Source organism: Bombus affinis, chromosome 4 (genome assembly GCF_024516045.1).
Source record: "Bombus affinis isolate iyBomAffi1 chromosome 4, iyBomAffi1.2, whole genome shotgun sequence".
Classification (NCBI taxonomy): domain Eukaryota; kingdom Metazoa; phylum Arthropoda; class Insecta; order Hymenoptera; family Apidae; genus Bombus; species Bombus affinis.
The window spans coordinates 3,740,526-3,760,582 of record NC_066347.1 but is presented as its reverse complement, the minus strand read 5'-3'; the positions used below and the strand labels follow the sequence as shown (position 1 = coordinate 3,760,582).

The following is a 20,057-nucleotide window of genomic DNA, read 5'->3' as shown; positions in this document are numbered from 1 at the left end:
TTGCTGTAAAAAAAGTTGATTCCTTTCTTTCATTCATTTACTGTTTGGAACGTCTAATGCAACGTTTTCTTTGTTTTAAGGATTGGATCATGTTTATTATTTCAACAAATTTTGTTGGTCTTTGTTTGATGGTTAATGAGTAATATTTGTTGCATGCAATAAACAGTTACAGAATATTTAACTTTTCTTTTTCAAACAAAACATATGTAATAAATTCATACATGTTTAATTTATTTATCTTTGAAATGTAAATTAAGAAATGTTGCATTAGCATTCAAAAATATTTTTATTATATAGTATTTCTAGATTGATTAATAATACTAATCAATGAATTATAACTTCTTGAAAACTAATAAAGTGTGATCATTGACCATTGATCATATAATACTGTCATATTTAAAAATAAGAACGAATTTTTATCTTTGCAATAATATAAAAGTATTAATTGTATCAAATGCAATGAAACATTCATATAACGTATTCGATGTATAGCTTTATTTATATATATATAGATAGCTTTATTTATAGATTTATAGCATTTATATCACTTACAAAGAATGAAACAATGATTTAATTATTTTTATGAACATACAATTTTTTTTGTACATTATATTAGAATTTATTGTACTTCAAAATTTATTTCACACATAATGGAACAAATTTTTCTTTGGCACCCTTTAGTATTCTCAAAAACTATTGTTTCAAATATATTAGAATTATGAAAACAATTTGTTCATCCAGTCTTGGCTATATCCCTCTTCTCTTTCTTTTCCTTATTAATGATGTAAAATATCTAATTTTTTTATAAGAGACATTTTAAATTTAAGGCTGGAATTTAATTGTAAAATATGCATTAAAATATAAAATTTAATGTAATTTTATGTTGTATTGCCATTCTATGAGTCATTAAATTGAACTATTGCCAATATATAAGTATCCTAAACGATAAATTTAACTTCATATATATCCATAGTCATTATTCCATATCAACACTATTATTTAATATAATGGTGGAAAGTTCATCATATTTTAAGTTTATACACATGTATATCTACATGTAATCTAACAAAGTAATTTCAAAAGATTGCATTCATTCTTTATTTACAGATTCTTTTTTTTTCATCATATTTAGATAAAAAAAAAGGAAAAGTTTCAAATGTATTATATTTTAGTTTGCATAATATTCTTCTAATTACATCGAAAGCATTAAATTCAAGAAAAATCCAACTTAACACATAACAAATTTAATTAGTTACAACTTGAAAGATTGAAAGAAAATACAACTTATAATATAATGTTGTCTTTTACCACTTATATATTCATATATCCTATGTATAAAGTTAATAATATATATTAAATCACTTGCTTCTTTTAAATGTAACAAACTTTTAACAATACAATATTTTCAAATATCTTTAAGAACAATATTTGTGAAAAGAAAACTTATGAATTAAGAGAATGATACAAGCATGCTTTTGAATCTAATAAATAAAAATAAAAATCGAAGCTCTTTGACTCTTTAGATCTGGTTATTTAAAATTTAAAGTAAATACATGTGTAATTATTTATTGAAGTAGTTTCTATATGTGTAATCCTATATGACTACGAAAACATATATTCTTCTATATGGGCCAGTCTGCCTTTTCTTATTTAATATTACATTTTGAACATAAAGCTCTTAATTTGTTCAAGGATATAACTGCACTCTGCATTCAAATCATATATTAAATGATAATATAAGATCTATGTATGTAGTCAAATATATTCTCATATAAAATTATTATATAACAAAGAAGAATATTTTACTATTTTATATCAATTTATTCACTACCATTATCTATTCATGCAAAATATGTATGATTATCAGTAATAACTGTAACAAAGTTTTACTTCTATCATAATACAATGAAACATAATATGAAGTATTAGTATTAATTATTTTAAGTATATGAAAAGTTATACTTGTTTCCTTAATAAATGTTAAACTATGGCAGTGAATATGTCAATATTATGAGATAACATGTAGTTACGTGTAATCACGCAATCTTTTATTACATCTTTTTCTAATATTATGTTACTACAATATGTATTTAAAATTACTTACAGCATGCAACATTGTTTCTAGAAGTAAAAGTGTCTAACGTATTCAATGAATAATCAGTTTTTCACAATAGCATTTAAGAACATTGTAACATTTTTATTCATTAAACGTATTTATATGCTTGTAAAAAATAAATGATTTTAATTAATTATATTTTCAGATGTATGTGTTATGTATATGTTATAAATATGTGATGTTATATTTTTTGACAATATTCAATATAAAAAAATTATGTTCTTAATATTAAACTTAGCAATGCATCATACTTGTTACTCTAGCTTCATTCACCTCTTCTAAACATTTATATTAATACTTATGATAGAAGAAGGCTGACAAAACTGTGCATTAAATGTGGTGCATTGCAAAATTAAGATTTAAAATATGGATATTATTTTTTGTATTGAGTACTAGGTATTAAAACAATCTTAACATCTTTTTAGTAATTTCATATTTAAATCTAATTAGCAAATAACAAATATAATAGTAACAGTCATGATTAACTAAATATTATGGTATGAGCATGATAGAAAGAGCCTAACAATGATTAATATTTTTTTATTGAACTATAAATATGAAAAATATTGTATAGAAGTATATAATAAACGTGTAATAAATATATCTTTAGTAAGAAAATATTTTTATACACTTTAAAGATTTCAAACACATATATTTGACGTTTTTAGAAAATAAAATTATAAAAAATAATATAATCCAGAAAAATCAAGTTACTAACACTAAATTACATTTTAAGCAAATAATATTGAAATTTTTTTAATTTTAACAAAATTATTATAAGAATATTAACATTATTCATAAAGAAATTTATATAGATAGAAAACACTGTTTGTGTATATTTAAAAAGCCATCAGTTTTAAAATTAATCAATACACAAAAATCATATTATTACCTACTGAATAAAAATGAGTGATATATTATATTTATATTTTATTATAGATTGAACTATTTCTCTTAATTTTGTAAAAGAAACATATTTTAATCAACTTTCATATATATACAATTTATAACAACATATATCTTAAATATATTACAATTAAAGTTCTTATTACGGATTAATTGTGTAAAAGAAACATATCTTAATCAACTTTCATATATATATATACATATATAAATTGTAACACACACATATATATATATATATATTATATATATGTATATATATATATATATATATACAATTTATAAAGCAAATGATTATAAAATATATCAAATTCTAGATAGAACATGATAATGTATTATTAAAATTGTGTATTTTAAAAACATTTTTCTAAAGAGCTATAATATTATATACTAGACTCCATATGGATCTGTGTGTGTGTGTGCGCGCGCGTGTGTATACCTGTATATATAATACCTGTGTTGTATAATATGTATATATATACACACACATATGCAATGTTTTACTATAAATATCTATCATTTATATCAAAATCACTCCAAATTATGGCCATAGTTAAATTTTAATTGACTACTTTAAAAGTAGTCATTTAAAATGATATATTCTTTTATCATCATCCTGTTATATTATCACGTCATAAACTCTCATTTCAGTTAGTCTATTTGAGCCTCATCAATTCCTATGATACATGAAAATTAGAGCACTTCTGCTTCCAATTCCCCTACAATAGTCAATTTGAAAAATCATTTTACGTACAATGTTTTATAAACACATTTGTATATTATACATATAAAAGAGATTTTTCCTTTGTGCATACTAATAGCACTTAGAAAATGACTTATTCTTTAAAAATACTGTGATGTCCTTTGTGTACATTATATAAAAGTAAATGCTACCAAATGAATAATAAATTGTAGAACAAATCGTGAAATACGATTTTTTAATTAAATGTGTTGTACACACTAAAAAATTTCATTTGTTTAATATTGTACAAAATAAGTGTACAAAAACTATACAAACTAATTTAATATTTCTTCTTTGGTTTTATAGTATTCAATATTAGAATTCAATAAAAAAGGAAAGCGTATTATTTCATATTTTTTATAAAATGCTACAAATATTTATTATGTAGGCACAGTCAGGAAACAAAAAATGTATTATTCACTTATAGATGAACTACGTCTACCAGAGGCTGCTAAATCACTAATTGTAGAATTGTGACGTGTTTTCCTCGAACCTTCATTATCATTTACAAGATTTGGGTTGACTGAATGAGAAAGAGCAGCTGTTTTATTAAAATCTATTGTTGTATACCCTTTTTGTATCTTATTTGGAGATTCTGGAGGAGATGTGGTAGAATTTGAAGGACCATCTAATGGTGAATTCATTGGTACATCCTTTGTATCCAGATCTAATACAGCATAATTTACTTCTTTACCTGAACCACCTGGTGGTGTTGATGGAGGCAGAGGTGATTTCTCTGGAGCAGATACTCCAGAAAATCTTTTTCTTAAATTTTCAATTTCATTTGGTTCTAAATTAGCATAGCAATGTCTTGTTGTTTCTTCTACATCAGATTGAATAGACAACAATGGTGATGGTCGTGATTTAACACCAAGAAATTCTGCATATTCTTGACCAGGACTTATATTTATGTAGGCATGTCCAGATTCACTGTTTTCGTTTTTATCTTCTTTAAACTGCATTGCGTCAGAAATACTATGACTTGGAGAAAGTGGACCAATATCAGTATTAATGTCTACATTCATATAAGTTGCTACTGAGAGTGGTGATTTAATTTGAGAAGTAACTTCCGAACTTTTGTATATAGATGTCAGTTCTAATGATGCTGAACCATTATCAGATATAGAATTACTGACTGTACGAGATCTATAAAAACATACAAGATTATAGATATTATTAAACAATATGAACAATATAATTATATTTTTAGTTACCTCTGTATTGCACTTCTAAGGCTTTTGTTGTTATTATGTTCCATTTCTAATGATAGAGAAGACAATATTTCTTCATTCACATAAAGTGAGGACGGATGTGGTTGAGGAAATGGTGGTGGTGGTGGTGGTGGTGGTGGTGGTGGTAACACAGGAGGTGATGTAGGAGAACTTATGTTTCCTTGGGATGACATAAGACCAGTACTACTTCCCACACTATCTAATCTTCCAACTCCGTTCTGTTGATTATGTGCAAATCTAGGACCCACGTGATTATTAGTTCTATTTAATATGAGATCCAAATAGTTAGGCTCAACTGGTATTGTCACTCTTGTTACTGTAGGACCAGAATGAGAAGCAACTGGAAGTTCTCTGGATATTGTATCATCTCCACTATTATTACAAACCTATAATAAATTTTATTTGAAAAATACTCATATGCATATTTTTACATTTAATATTATGAAAACTAAACAAACCTGAATATTTGTTTGCACAAGATTAAACAAATGTGCAGCTCTACGACATTTAAAAGCATAAATGCCTGGTCCTGTAGAGCACCTCCTTCCTGATTCAAAGCTAAAAATTTCAGCATCATGGCCATATCGCCTTAAACATCGTAATGGCCATTTAATAGGTTGTTTACCACGTTGGTAAAGTATTATATCAGTTTCTGTAACTTCTAAACGTCCAGGTGTAATTAAATTACCTAAATCATCTACATTCATCACTTGAAAAACATTTGGATGTAAATCATTAATATCTGTTCGACTATTGACACAACCCATTCTTTTTTATTCTGAAATAAAATAAGTCAAATTAATTTTAATACAAATGTCATTGTAATGTAATATGTACATATTTTAGTGTTTATAAGGTTGATATTAAATTTAAAAATTAATGTCTCAAAATATAACATGTTTCAAGATTTAATGTAAACATTAGACAGGGTATAAAAAGAAGAACTGTTATTCAATGTTAAAGATTATATTGTTAATATAAAATCCAATAAGTAAACAATTAATTATCGTCACCAATTTTTAAAAATTTTCTTGCAGATAATTTAATTTAAAAACATACATGTTTATTAGTATAACATTACAGCGAAAAATAAGTCATGTTAAAAAATAAACAATTTAAAAAATGTTATGATGCGAATCTTAACATCTATCTCGTTAATTACATGAGAAGAAAATGTTTTGAAGTTAGAAATAATCATAAAAATATTTTAGTAATATTTAATTACTTACCAAATGCGACATATCCAACACATTCAACTCCTTTCTTAAGACAAATTATTTATTTTCTTTCATACAATACATTACACATTCCACATAAACATGTTGCATAGTAATCTGCACTTCCTTGAAGTTGCTGCAGATAAAAAAGTAAACTATTATGTATATTTGTGCATATATTCACACCAGATAAGAAACAACTTAGATCATCAATTAGATTCTTTATATTCCAGTAATCCAATTCAATGTATATGCATGAATACTAATCATTATACATGAATACATATATTCACATTACTAGAAATGTGATAATTATATCAATCATTTTTAAAAGAATTGATATTCTTTACAATTTGCTCTTATAAACATACCATATGAAATTTATTTTCTACTTGTTAATGCTCTCATTTATGTTAGTATGAAGCTAATATGGATTTTAATAAAGATATAATTTAAACAATAGAATGTAATAATAGAATCTAATAATGTAATAATAGAATGTATTGTAAGCATTTCTGTAAAATGGAAACAGTAAATAAGTAAATTTACGTAATTTGAGTAAACTTACATTGACTGTTAAAGTAAAATTTACTTTATTTGTGAACACGGTACATTATTCGATATATTTTCGAACACCAACCCGGTGTTCCATTGTATCGAACTGCTGACGTTGAAAATCGAAGTCGAGGTGACGATGATTTTGGTTAAAATATTTTGATGCATGATTCGATTAACTGATTTATTAAATACGAATTTTATATACCCTAATCATCAATATTAAAACGTAATAATGCATACCGTTTTTACGCGCGGTAATGCTATTGTGGCATATACTTTGACTGTTTCAGCGTGTCTAACATTTTGTTGTTTTCTTTCTACTGTATTTATTGATTACAGAGCAAATGCAACTTTAAATACTGTAAAAGTAGTTGTGTAAGTATAGTGAATTTATTTTACAGGTATTATAAGAGTAAATTCAGGAAAAAGATAAACTTATTTATTCACGATATTTCATTTCAAACTATGTATTATTATATCTGACTTTTTCATTACTAGATTATGTATCTACTATAATATAATATAAAACTTATTTCGACGTAATATAAATTTTTTGCAAAATGTTACATGATATATTATGAAAATATTATTTGAATATCATTTGAATTTATGGAAGACCTTATGAAGAACTATATAAGATAAACTTGTTGGTTAAAATTATTAATATTTATTTATAAATGGTTAAAATTAATACTATTTACTTGTTTATGAAAATAAATGTATTAATAATTATTCACATTTTATTTTGTAGGAAAAATGTAGCAGATTACAGTGCTTCAAGAGAAAAAAATGACTTGGGATACTTAACATTCGATTTACAAACTGATATCCTTTTTTATTATATAAATATTTACTTATTACACTTTTGAATATTTTGATTTCTTATATTTTAAGCTTACTTATATCAATAGGAATATTTATCAAGCTTTTCTATTTATTTTTGTTTATATTTATATTCATTTTTATCTTTTTATAATAATATAAGATCATAAAACATATCATTTCTTTACACATATTAGTATATATACATCTGACTCCTTTATTTAATTGGAATGTTAAACAATTATTTTTATATCTCACAGCAGAATATCAAACAGAAAATAATGATTTTAATCAGGTATAACATAAATATTGTAATATAGGAATATTTTTAGTTTATAATCATATTCATTTTGTATGTTATATTAAACTGTTTTTGTATCCTAGGTAGTGTTATGGGATAAAATAGTACTGCGCGGGGATAATGCAGTATTTGATTTTAAAAATATGAATACAAAATATTACTTCTGGGATGATGGTAATGGTTTAAGGTAATTGTTTTTAATAATTATAAGTAGAATTTTTTAATCGAAGAAATTATAAATTTTTATAAATTAACCTAATGTTTGCTTCTTTTTCTAGGGGAAATAAGAATGTAACATTGACATTATCATGGAATATTATTCCAAATGCTGGACTTTTGCCAAGTGTTAATGCCTTTGGCTCTCATACTTTTGCATTTCCATCTGAATATACCTCATTGCGTGTGTAACATACATTTCTGTATATGTAATACATCCATATTCATTGCTTTGTAAAATTTCTAATTATTTTACATAAAGCCGATGTATAATAAATTTAATATTTTCATGTATTATTATTTAATAGTCAGGAACTATTAGGTTTCCTAATTAGCTTTATCCTATACGTATCGATATTCGATATACATAATCGAATTATAATTTGTTATAAAGACAACAACGTGATATATTTATTTTTCTATTTTTACATTTAGTTGCAAAATTTTAATTTTTGCTAAACATTTTTATTAATACTTTGATGCAATTTATTATTGCAAGTTTCTTGATTTTCACTTATTAACTCATTTTCCCGCTCTCTTTCTCCTTCATCATCACCATCATCATCATCGTCATCATCATCGTCATCATCGTCATCATCATTATCATCATCATCAACATCCTCATCATTATCATCATCTTCATCTTCATCTTCCTGATAAGATGTATGATTTTCAGGAATATAGTCTTGTGATTGATTACCTATAAAAAGAATTATATATAGCAGGCTATAAAGACAATAAGCAAACGTTAAAATACTTAAGATCTTTACCATAATAATTATATCCACCTTCATCATCAGATTCGTATGTTCCACCTTGTCTACCAAATTTATGAGTTCTTGCTACAATAGAATAGAAAATATAATTTTGAAAATAATTACTAAAAATTATAACTTTTTAATTAAATGTAGATAAAAAAAGTAGTATTAGAACTAATTATATTACTTACTTGACATACTAAGATCTTTTGTTTGAGATGTTTCAAAACCACATTTGGGGCAAGGTATAGGTTTGTTCTTTTCATACTTAAACCCTTTTCTTCTAATATGATCCTCGCAGTAACATGTTTTACATCTTAAGCAAGAGTATTGTCCTAATCGATTGCATGATTGACCTAAAAATATTGATTGTTTACAATAAACCAAAAATTATGACACTAATATAATTATACGTAAAATATATTTATATTTATATTTTTATCTCTTTTATATTCTTACACTTGAAACTTTCTGCTTCCAAAACCTGACATGATGCTTGATGTTCAAATTGATCATCTTCACAAAGAAAGCAATTACAAAATGAACATCGGAATATCCTACCACCATGATCCCATACACCTCTTTCACATTCTTGACAAATTGCATCTATCAATGGACATATACATGCATGAGTTGTAAGGCAACGTCTTCCGTGACAAACCCATGCTTCACAATGATCACATATGGCTCCCTTTAAAAATTTGTGTTTGTTACTTGTATTCTCATAGTTCATTATACTGTATAATATATTTAATTATTATATTTAATTATATGTAAGTTACATGTACTTACCACCATACCCAATCCAATATTAAACACACCAGGATGACGAACAACACAATCTCCTGTTTTTAGCATACACTTTATTTTTCCACAATGAGCACACATTGGTAATCGTTGTACACTTTGACAGAAGTAACAGAAGGCTCTACTTTTTTGTTTCTTGCTACATTTGTCACATTCCTTTATTAAAAATTAGATATAAGTGTGATATATAGAAATACTGATACTGTGCTTATGAGGCATAGGCTATTTTTAAATATTTTCTACTAATATTAATAATTAATATATTTGAAATTTTATAATTTGATAATATTAATAATTAATATATTTGAAATTTTATGATATAAAAAATATATTTGTGAAATTGGGATTTATTTTCGATATTTATTTTTAAAAGGGTTAAATTATGATAATACTGATGTATATTATATCATATTTACCATTACTGCATTGCATGGAAATTTAGCTAAATCTAATTGATCTTTAGCGGTTCTAATTTCTTTCTGTCTTAATTTTTGTTTTTCAGCTTTCCGTCTTTGTCCTGTCTTTTTCTTTGGCATTTTGGAAAATTTAATATCAAGCTGACAAATATAATTATTTGATTAATAATAAAACGAGGTTAGAAACGTTGTAGCACAATTTCGATTAATTGATTAAGGTTAGGGTAGAATTCAAAATCATTCCATACAGTTTAGTTTAATTCAATGGTTTACTTTCAGGATAGCATGCATCATAATCACTTCATTTCGTATATTTATTTTCGTATTTTTAAAATATATAGAGTGGGCTAGCTAAATGGGATCTAAATATTTGCCTTATTTATTGTTGTATAAAAAAACTTCTCAGGACAAATTACAGTATTTCAAGGACCACATGCAACGCTAAAAATAGTCTTTTTTCACGAACAAGGTATTATCAGAGAGGAAATTTCCTCTTTGGTACTGTTAAGATAAAAAATATAAATACCCACTCAATGAATGCCGGAGGAAAAAATAAACTATAACTATTTCTTTCATGGTCATTTTTTAAAGAAATTATAAGGTCTATATATATATTTATACTATATATTTATTCCTTAATATCCTTGTAGATTATAAAAAAAAAAAAAGAATTCAACAACTTTAAACATATCGTGCCCATTATTTAATCCTGAAATATTTGAATCTGAAGTATACATACATAATATTTAATTACATTCAAAATTTCTTAACTTATGAGGGCTCAAATGAAAGTTTAGAACCTAAAGAATTAATTGAGATTGGTTTTATCAAACTTTATCTGGTTTTATTTAAATAGTCTCCCTGGTTTCTTAGTTATAAGCAAATTTAAAAAATCGTCCAATTGGCCGGTCTGTGATACAGGCGCTCGCACATATGGGCAATTTAGAAATTTATGGAATTTAAGCTTGGTTGTCGTGCCCATGGAGTGCTGGAGCATTCTGCTCGTGTTTATAAATTTGAAATTGAATAATTTGAAATTTTGAGACCGTGATTATACAAAAGAGCTACAAGTGATCATAGAGATATACAACTACGCGAGTCATATGTTACGATGTAAGTCGATACGATATGAGAATAGAAAGAGATCGCTACTAAGCATCTCTTCTGTTCCTATCTAATCAGGCATGCACACCGACGCTGTTCATTGATTAGTGTTATATTTACATATTTTCCTGCACGATGCAAAACTATAGATTATGTCATGATCATATAAATAGGTCTCGACACTCATATACCAAAGCCTAGGGAAAATTGAGTATCTAAAAATTGAGTCATGGCTAGTTATGAAAAATTAACATCGAATCATCGTTGCAAGAAGATTCTTGTTCTACGCATCGTAATATGCTATGAGTGTCTCAGATAGAAACAGAAATGTTCTCTTTCTGTCTATCTCGTAAGAATGTGAACTTTGTTGACCGTCCATATTGATGTTTTATGATTAGACGCGATACAATTTTTGAATAGTTTTCCCTAGCGAGTGCCGAGATCTGTTTACATGATCGTTGGAATCTATCATGGTACGACCGTAAAGTATACAAACAATTATAAACACATTCATAGAAACGAATATTAGGGAGCAATACTTCAAACGTAAAAGGCCATTTCTGATGTTTAATTAGAATTCATAGCATTTGTGTTTTCTTTCTTATAATTCTTGTAGTTTTTTAGTTCGTTTCCTTACTTAATAAAACATTTGTTATTTATTACCGTTAAAAATCGAGTTCTCAATAATCATTTCCTTCCGCAGTTTCTAAAAGCATCATGAAAGGAATAATTAACGTTAACAATACTCATAGGCTCTGAAATATTAACCTGAGAATTAACCTCTTTATGACAAAATTAAAAAATTAAATTTTTCGATCTACAAAGCGAATTGTTTAACTATTCTAGGATTAAATTAATGCTTTAATTCTCAGAAATCTTCTCTATATAGTATTATTTCAATCTCCTAGCTAATTAAATAATTACATGCTATTAATCAAGTGCACTATTTTGGTGTCCTGATATACTTTATCAGGAATAAATAAACTAAATTCTTGAAATAAATATTTATAAGTATGCACTTTCTTAATATCCCACTTTTATTTGATGTTAAAAGTATAATTTCTATGTTCATATGTACATTGTTCACATATTGTAGAGATACAAAGATTGGAATGTATTACATATTGAAAACTTATCATTTGAAATAATTATTATTTTTTAGTATCGTTGTGTACGATATTTACGATAAAACATTTGTTACATAAGTATGTTTCAGAAAAGTGTTTTGGTTATATTTAAGATTGTATCTTTTCATGCAATAGCTTCTCCAATTTGCGAACATCCACTGTGAATTTTCGAATACCTTCGCTTAATTTATCTGTTGCCATTTGATCTTCATTAAGAAGCCACCTAAATTCAGCTTCACTCAAACTGGTCTTTTGAAGATCAGATTTCTTTGCTGCATCTATTGTAAGTACTCTGCGAATTGGTTCATGTCTCTTTTCCAATTCTTCTAATAGCTTGGGACTTATAGTTAGAAAATCGCAACCAGCTAATTCTTTTATCTCACCTTAATGAAAAAATCATATAATATAACTTTTATTACAACCTCTAGTTTTAGTAACTATAATTAATTTTAAAATAATCTTAACTCCCTAATAAATATTAATCTTTATATTTACCAATGTTTCTAAATGAGGCACCCATGACAACTGTTTTATATCCAAATTTTTTATAGTAGTTAAAAATTTTAGTTACAGATATAACACCTGGATCTTCCTTAGATTCATAAAATTTTTTATCTGTATTTGCCACGTACCTAACAAATTACTTCATTTGTACAGCTTTTTAACACTTATAAAAAATAATGTTGAACTTACCAATCTAAAATTCTACCAACAAACGGTGATATGAGAGTTACACCTGCTTCTGCACAAGCAACTGCTTGAGCAAAAGAAAATAGAAGCGTTAAATTACAATGGATTCCATACTTCTCTTCCAGTTCTCTATACACAAATGAATTTCACTATTTTGAGTTTAATCTTTTTATTAAACAGCTGATTGATAATAAAAATGAGATCAGCTTACTTTGCTGCTTGAATACCTTCCCATGTAGAAGCAAGCTTAATTAACACACGATTTTTATTTACACCAAGTTCTTCATATAAAGCAATTAACCGTTTGGCTTTCTCAATGCTAGCTTCTTTGTTAAAAGACAACCTAGCATCTACCTCCGTGGAAACTCTACCAGGTATAGTATTTAAGATTTCTTTACCAAAAAGAACACATGTAATGTCTAAAGCTGCTTCAACTTGTTCTGTCAAAGTACTGAAACAAATACATTGGTTTCTAAGTTTCCTATTTCTCTAATTAAGAAGCCACGTAAGTCATAAAATTATCATATTAATTATTACCACAGTTATAATTTCAAGTGAATACTTCTTTTCTTTCATACCTTTTGCTGCATACACTTCCTTTTATTTTTCTTTTTTATAAATTTTAATATTCTCCCATTCCTAATACTAATCTTCATAGAATTTCCTACATTTTCATACAGATTTACTTTAATTCCTTTATATTTCTTGATATGTATACTATTCTGTTCACGTATATCATTTTATCCCTTATAATTCCTATAATGTCTTAAATTAACTTTTACTGTACTATAGATTCTATATCTACAAATCTATCTACTAAAACGAGCATTTATATATTTTTTAATTATAATAGTTATTAATTCAAAACTATAAAATATTCAGTGTACTAATTTTTACGAATTAGTATTAAAAAATATACTTTTCTTTAATGTGTTAAAATAAATATCTCTTAATTTAGTACTAATATTTTAATAAGACAACAAATTTAATATATATTAAAAATTTGTGAAATAATGGGCATTTAAGTAATAGTAAAAGTAGCATATTTATTTAAAATATTCATTAGAATAACTATACTTTCAATTTGTTAATTTAATATTATAATATACTTACGATCCAGCCTTTTTTCCATATTGTATAGCTTTATCTATTAAATGAGCATATTTTTTTTGATTAGCTGCAGCAAGAATCAAAGAAGGATTTGTAGTTGCATCTATTGGCTTAAATTGCTCCATAGCTAAAAACAATTTATGTTAGTTTGTAATAACATATATTTTAGTGTAAGACATTTATATATATTTACTTATTTACATATATTCCAAGAGTTATCACTGATATCTATAGGTCAAAGATAATAGATACATACATACATATCTTATAGATTACGTTACATGATAAATAGAAATTTTTCTATTTAATTCAACAAAATATTATCTACATAGTATTAAAAAGAATGGTTTATAAAGTGAAGGTTTATAATAGAATGAATCAAACTAAAACTATTTATTTTACATTTTAAATACATAATTAAAATTGTATGCAATTAATTTGTTTTTTTAACATATGTTATAAATTATTCATTATGATATAATACACTGATCTTAATGATATAACAATTAGAATAAAGTCACATAATGTACTTTGTAATATAAAATATATTTTATATATTTATATATTTTAAAATGTACGATGGTAAAGAATAATAATTTAGTTACATTTTAGTTTTGTTACATTTTTATAAAATATTGATAAGTATAAATAACATTATCATGAAACTATTAAAAAAAAGCAATCGTAAGATCGGAAGATTTTGTAATTTCCCCTACTCTTGTGTGCATAACGTAATCTAAACTTTAAACTAATATCAGCGTATTCTATTATAGTGCTTATGCATATATGCATTTATAAAATGAATGTACAATATATATATATATATATATATATATATATATATATCAAAATATATAAAAAATATTTATTCTCCGAGTAACAAGATGTTTAAATGATGAATTAAAAGTACACTATTGGTGTACCCCTACCATACTTTTTTTTAGTCACCTTCACCTTTGACCGTATGTGTATTAGGTGCAAAACCATTTATTTAAAACTTATTTTATTACTTACCTTGAAAATCACCGGTATCGGCGACAATCGTTGTGATTTCTTTTAGTTGTGTCAATGAGCTCGTCATCTTGACTTTCTTCGATTGAGGCTCACTCATTCTTATCGTTACTTTTATATACCGACTGGAAATCGAAAATTCTGCTTCTTATACTGGAGCGATTCAGCATTCAACAATACTGTACACGCTTGCCAACTTGCATGACACTACCGCTTAATTTTCTCCAACACTATTTGCATTACGTAAGTAACTTTTATTATCGATCCTTTGTATCTGAAATCGATATTATTCAAATATTTAAACAAAATTCCATTGAGTTATAATTTTAATAATATAGTAATATTTATATATATATTTAATTCTAGGTTTTCATATTTTACAATTTGATTATTTGAAATCAGTATCTATTATTTGTAACTGTTATATGTAATAACCCTAGTAACGATAAGAGATAAGATCTATACAGAAGTACATATGTTGATTCTTTTGTAACCACACGTATTTTCCCTTATAGTTTAAATGCATTACAAAATTAAAAATTATTTTATCTTCTTCTTTACATTTTTAATGTACAATTTACATTATATTTTAAAATTGTAAATAGATATATTTTAATATATAAGTTGCGTATGCATTATAAGACATATTTATTAAAACTTAAGTACAATAATAGTGAATTCAGTTTTGTTGATACATATGTATACTTATATCTATAATCAAACATTGTAACATTGTATAAAAATATATAAATTAAAAGGAAACAATCTTGTTTTTTTATATGCATTCTAATTAAAATTATTTATATATAATACTCTAAAAATATATCTCAATGTCTAAGATATATTTTAGATGGAATATTTTTATATATTGATGTATGTAATTTCTTAATTTGATATAAATATATGCTTACTTGATCTTAGTTAATTTTAACATAGAATTTATTCAATAATGTATTTATATATTCTTATTTCTCTCTAGCATATGGTCCATTAGTAAATTATATTTTCTTATGAAAATATTCTGAACTATCAATAAATTATATTATTGATCATGATTAATATCAGAAAATCAATTTGATTGATTCTATTTTTCGATCTATTTTATATATTTGATCAATTCCATTATACCTCTTGTTAAAAGATATAATAGAATACTGATAAAGTATGTGATATAACATAGATACTAATATGTAAACCACATGAGAGAGAGATTCCCATTTTATATGGAAGAAATGTATTAAATTATGTTGTTGAATGAACATGTTAAAATATTTGCTGAATTGGGAAATATCACTTTCATCTTATAAATAAGTTTAGTTTAATTTACATTAAACTTTATCACTTCGAGAATGTTTATCGACAAATGTCGATTTTGGTTGGTGACTGTACATAAAAATCGAACATATTACTAAAATTGCACCTAAAGAAAACTGGAAATTCAAGTTAAAATCGAAAAGATATATAGAAGCTATACAAGAAATTATAATGGCTAAAGAAGTGGCAAAACCTTTAAGTATATTATCTGCATACTTAACTACCATTGCAACAATAAGACCTCCACCTGCTTGAAGTACAATTAAATAACAAATAAATAGATCATAGCCAAAAAAGAAACCTTGTTTTCTTAACATTTCACCATCATTTACAAAACATGTAATTAATCCAAAAGGTAATGATAGTAAACTTAATTGAATATTTCTCATCCATACTGATATATCTGAATCTTTTAATATTTTTTCGAAGTATATCCCTGCAAACCCTGATAGAAAACATGCACTTAAGGCAGCTGAGAATCCAAGTAAATGATTCTGTTCTATACCAGATGGTAAAGCAGTATCTGAACTTTGTGCTAGTTGTACTAATACTACACCTATGACTAATAATATTAGAGCTCCCCATTGAGTATTCTTTAAAGACTTTCGTAGTATTACCACAGCAAAAAATGCTGTTGTTAAAATTTTTAATTGGTATGTTACCTGAGGAATAGTATGTATAAAAAGCATGTAATAAATAGTATTAATAGGTGAAAAATATCAAATATATACTTAAGTATTGGATATACCTGATAAGTTGCTGCATCTAAATTAGATGCTGATATATATAAAAGATTATTCTGTACAACATATAGAAGTGATGGCACAGATACTTTTAGAGTATCAACAGGCTGTTTTATGATTGTTGACTTTAGGGCATCAACAAATTTTGGAAAGTTTCCTTCTTCAACAAGAACTAATATTAGACATGTTAAAAGTTTAACAACCTCCGCCATAACTACGGCTGAAATAATATTTAATTATTATACATTAATAACTTACATGAATGTAATAAAAATAATAAATACAATAATTAATTTGTATAAAAAAAATGTAATATACCAGTTGATGAAAGAAACATATCTCCTGATCTTGTACGTGCATAACGCATACTAAGCCCAACCAGGGCATTTTGTAATGTAAGTGTAATTAAACTAATGTATTTTAGTGTCTGAGCACCTCCTGTAAAATAAATTAATAAAAAGATATCATAGAATGATTAAGGAATCAATACATTAATTAATTCATTAGACATACTAAATTTAATTTTATGTTAAATTTATTTATTACAATTTCTTATATTAAAATTACGGACTTACGTTGTTGTGATTCCATCATATAATGGTTTTTATAACAATTTTTATAATATAAAAGCTAATGGATCATTTCATCTACAAAATAAGATATTTTATTAAAGTTATAAATGTAATGTTATTAATGTTTTACATTTTAGAAAATTTGTTAGAAAATTGTTGAACATATGTATATGTATGTGTATTAAATATATAATTTAATCATAAATCTTTGATTATATATAATAAATTATAGATATATTTACAGAACATTAACATATCTAAAGCTTAATACTATTTGTCAAATGTAAATCTGATTTTTTAATTCATGTTCAGTATAACATTTAAAGAAATAATGCAATAATTATAAATCAATGTAACAATACCCAATACATATTGTAATTTAAGAAAAAATATATAGTATATGAAATAGTATAAAACATACCAATTATTCAGAGTATAAAAGATTTATGTTAAACGAGTGTATTCCTTATGATTATGTGATATACGATTAATATTTAAGTAAAGTATGTAAGTAAAAATTTTATATTTAGCAATAAAAATAAAATGTGCATAGGATTTATATCTACAGTAATACATAATACTAACTGTAATGTTCTTTTTCAAATATATAAATACTTTCATTTTACCTTTTTCTTTATTTTTACTGAAATAAAAAAAGAGAAAACAAGGAATGGTAAGTATGCACATAAGATATGTACACGTTGACATTTATACCCCTTTATTGCCTATCGCCAACATGTGTATGATGTGCTTATAGAAAGTCGAGATATTTTTAAATCTAAAATATATCAAGTTTAGTTATCTTAATACATATTTAGATATTTTACTAAATCAATCAAAATTACAAATTTTTAATAACGATGATAGAAAATGATATTTCACCGACTATTAAAATAATTTTTCTTGTCATTATTGGAAGAAATAGGTCAGATTTAAAACATTTAAATCTTAATAAAACTTTGAAATTGTATTGTTAATTTATAGATATTGTAATTATCTAATATATATGAAAAAATAGATATACGATAGAATAAAATTGTAAAAAGAATCTAAATCTTATATTGTAATATTAATATACTATATAACTAGATATAATTGAAGAGATTAAAATGAAACTAGGAATTTTTTAAATTATTGCTAATATGTTGGTGGCAATGGGGTAATGGGTGGTAAATTTTGACTTTCGCAAATAAACGTATTATAGCGGTGGTGTTGATCGTATTGTGAGAAGTTAAAAGAAATTTTTATTCTATAATCTCAATCATATAATAAAACCCATGTAAATAGTGTATAATTATTGCATGATTTTGTACAATATATTGTTATTCTACACTTTTTAGTTTGTGATATATACCAATAAAAAGTGTTCTAAATTTGAATATAAAAATATAGGTTACATTAAATTTGTTCACTTTTCTTGGATCTGTATTTAATAAACAGAAAACCATGTCTTATATGTTGTCACATCTCCACAATGGATGGCAAGTGGATCAGGCAATATTATCTGAAGAAGACAGAGTAGTTGTAAGTTTCTAATTGATTTTCATTAACTTTTAATAGCTATCATGGGTGAAATTTCACCTTATAATTTTACTATCTATAGTGACTATCTATATATGAAATTATAAAAACAAAATTTTTTAGGTTATTAGATTTGGCCATGACTGGGATCCAATGTGTATGAAAATGGATGAAGTTCTTTATAATATTGCTGAAAAAGTAAAAAATTTTGCTGTCATTTATCTAGTTGATATTACTCAAGTACCTGATTTTAATAAAATGTAAGGTTTAATATGCAATTAAAAATCTTAAGATATTATTTTATATTTTGATAAAATATTGTTTAAATCATTATTGATAGTATTATTTTAGTCAGTAAACTGGATAATGTTCTTTTATTATCTTATACTATTAAAAATATACATTTTCAGAGAAATATAAATATGATTTTTTTCAGGTATGAATTGTATGATCCTTGTACAGTTATGTTTTTCTTTCGAAATAAACATATAATGATTGATTTGGGAACTGGAAATAATAATAAAATAAACTGGACATTAGAGGACAAACAAGAAATGATTGATATCATTGAGACAGTCTACAGAGGTGCCAGAAAAGGTAGAGGTTTAGTTGTTTCACCAAAAGATTATTCTACAAAATATCGTTATTAATTATCTTTATTGACGAAAATATTTTATATTAATGTATGAATCAGAGAGAAAATATAAGTATGATGAACTTACATCAATAAATAAAAATATGGCGTAATTACAAATAAATATAAAGTTATATATAGCA

The 20,057-nt window shown here is 25.1% G+C and overlaps 6 protein-coding genes across 10 annotated transcripts; 2 read left to right on the top strand and 4 right to left on the bottom strand.

Annotated features, from left to right (window-relative positions):
- Nucleotides 1–3,395: 3,395 nt before the first annotated feature.
- LOC126915592 (intermembrane lipid transfer protein tipC) lies at nucleotides 3,396–6,870 on the bottom strand. The gene is made up of 5 exons (XM_050720411.1): nucleotides 6,779–6,870; nucleotides 6,223–6,346; nucleotides 5,452–5,771; nucleotides 4,976–5,379; nucleotides 3,396–4,907 (listed from the first exon to the last, which is right to left on the bottom strand). Exons 3-5 carry the CDS (start codon nucleotides 5,758–5,760, stop codon nucleotides 4,175–4,177), a joined length of 1,446 nt encoding a protein of 481 aa, XP_050576368.1. The 5' UTR covers nucleotides 5,761–5,771; nucleotides 6,223–6,346; nucleotides 6,779–6,870; the 3' UTR covers nucleotides 3,396–4,174.
- LOC126915614 (signal peptidase complex subunit 3) lies at nucleotides 6,825–8,389 on the top strand. Its single transcript, XM_050720446.1, has 5 exons — nucleotides 6,825–7,143; nucleotides 7,520–7,593; nucleotides 7,797–7,885; nucleotides 7,975–8,078; nucleotides 8,170–8,389. Exons 1-5 carry the CDS (start codon nucleotides 7,001–7,003, stop codon nucleotides 8,297–8,299), a joined length of 540 nt encoding a protein of 179 aa, XP_050576403.1. The 5' UTR covers nucleotides 6,825–7,000; the 3' UTR covers nucleotides 8,300–8,389.
- Nucleotides 8,390–8,489: 100 nt separating this feature from the next.
- Nucleotides 8,490–10,637, bottom strand: LOC126915600 (zinc finger protein 330 homolog). Of its 3 annotated transcripts, none has more exons than XM_050720423.1 (7): nucleotides 10,619–10,637; nucleotides 10,089–10,229; nucleotides 9,658–9,828; nucleotides 9,325–9,556; nucleotides 9,057–9,221; nucleotides 8,878–8,949; nucleotides 8,490–8,807 (listed from the first exon to the last, which is right to left on the bottom strand). In XM_050720423.1, exons 2-7 carry the CDS (start codon nucleotides 10,206–10,208, stop codon nucleotides 8,563–8,565), a joined length of 1,005 nt encoding a protein of 334 aa, XP_050576380.1. In that variant the 5' UTR covers nucleotides 10,209–10,229; nucleotides 10,619–10,637; the 3' UTR covers nucleotides 8,490–8,562. The 3 variants fall into 3 exon arrangements, with proteins under 3 accessions (XP_050576380.1, XP_050576379.1, XP_050576381.1); XM_050720422.1 differs by having other exon boundaries at nucleotides 10,615–10,633; XM_050720424.1 differs by lacking the exon at nucleotides 10,619–10,637 and having other exon boundaries at nucleotides 8,896–8,949; nucleotides 10,089–10,608.
- A 1,574-nt stretch (nucleotides 10,638–12,211) lies between these two features.
- Nucleotides 12,212–15,355, bottom strand: LOC126915604 (transaldolase). Its single transcript, XM_050720428.1, has 6 exons — nucleotides 15,134–15,355; nucleotides 14,123–14,246; nucleotides 13,221–13,460; nucleotides 13,013–13,138; nucleotides 12,815–12,951; nucleotides 12,212–12,702 (listed from the first exon to the last, which is right to left on the bottom strand). Exons 1-6 carry the CDS (start codon nucleotides 15,228–15,230, stop codon nucleotides 12,428–12,430), a joined length of 999 nt encoding a protein of 332 aa, XP_050576385.1. The 5' UTR covers nucleotides 15,231–15,355; the 3' UTR covers nucleotides 12,212–12,427.
- Nucleotides 15,356–15,761: 406 nt separating this feature from the next.
- Nucleotides 15,762–18,801, bottom strand: LOC126915603 (UDP-galactose translocator). 2 transcript variants are annotated; one of them, XM_050720426.1, is made up of 6 exons: nucleotides 18,605–18,801; nucleotides 18,386–18,537; nucleotides 17,763–17,834; nucleotides 17,506–17,625; nucleotides 17,193–17,407; nucleotides 15,762–17,106 (listed from the first exon to the last, which is right to left on the bottom strand). In XM_050720426.1, the coding sequence occupies exons 3-6, from the start codon at nucleotides 17,779–17,781 to the stop codon at nucleotides 16,459–16,461; spliced, it is 1,002 nt and encodes a 333-aa protein (XP_050576383.1). In that variant the 5' UTR covers nucleotides 17,782–17,834; nucleotides 18,386–18,537; nucleotides 18,605–18,801; the 3' UTR covers nucleotides 15,762–16,458. The 2 variants fall into 2 exon arrangements, with proteins under 2 accessions (XP_050576383.1, XP_050576384.1); XM_050720427.1 differs by lacking the exons at nucleotides 18,386–18,537; nucleotides 18,605–18,801 and adding an exon at nucleotides 18,181–18,351.
- A 104-nt stretch (nucleotides 18,802–18,905) lies between these two features.
- Nucleotides 18,906–20,017, top strand: LOC126915610 (thioredoxin-like protein 4A). 2 transcript variants are annotated; one of them, XM_050720441.1, is made up of 4 exons: nucleotides 18,906–19,038; nucleotides 19,152–19,283; nucleotides 19,404–19,540; nucleotides 19,717–20,017. In XM_050720441.1, the coding sequence occupies exons 2-4, from the start codon at nucleotides 19,206–19,208 to the stop codon at nucleotides 19,928–19,930; spliced, it is 429 nt and encodes a 142-aa protein (XP_050576398.1). In that variant the 5' UTR covers nucleotides 18,906–19,038; nucleotides 19,152–19,205; the 3' UTR covers nucleotides 19,931–20,017. The 2 variants fall into 2 exon arrangements, with proteins under 2 accessions (XP_050576398.1, XP_050576397.1); XM_050720440.1 differs by having other exon boundaries at nucleotides 18,965–19,283.
- The last annotated feature ends 40 nt before the right edge of the window (nucleotides 20,018–20,057 follow it).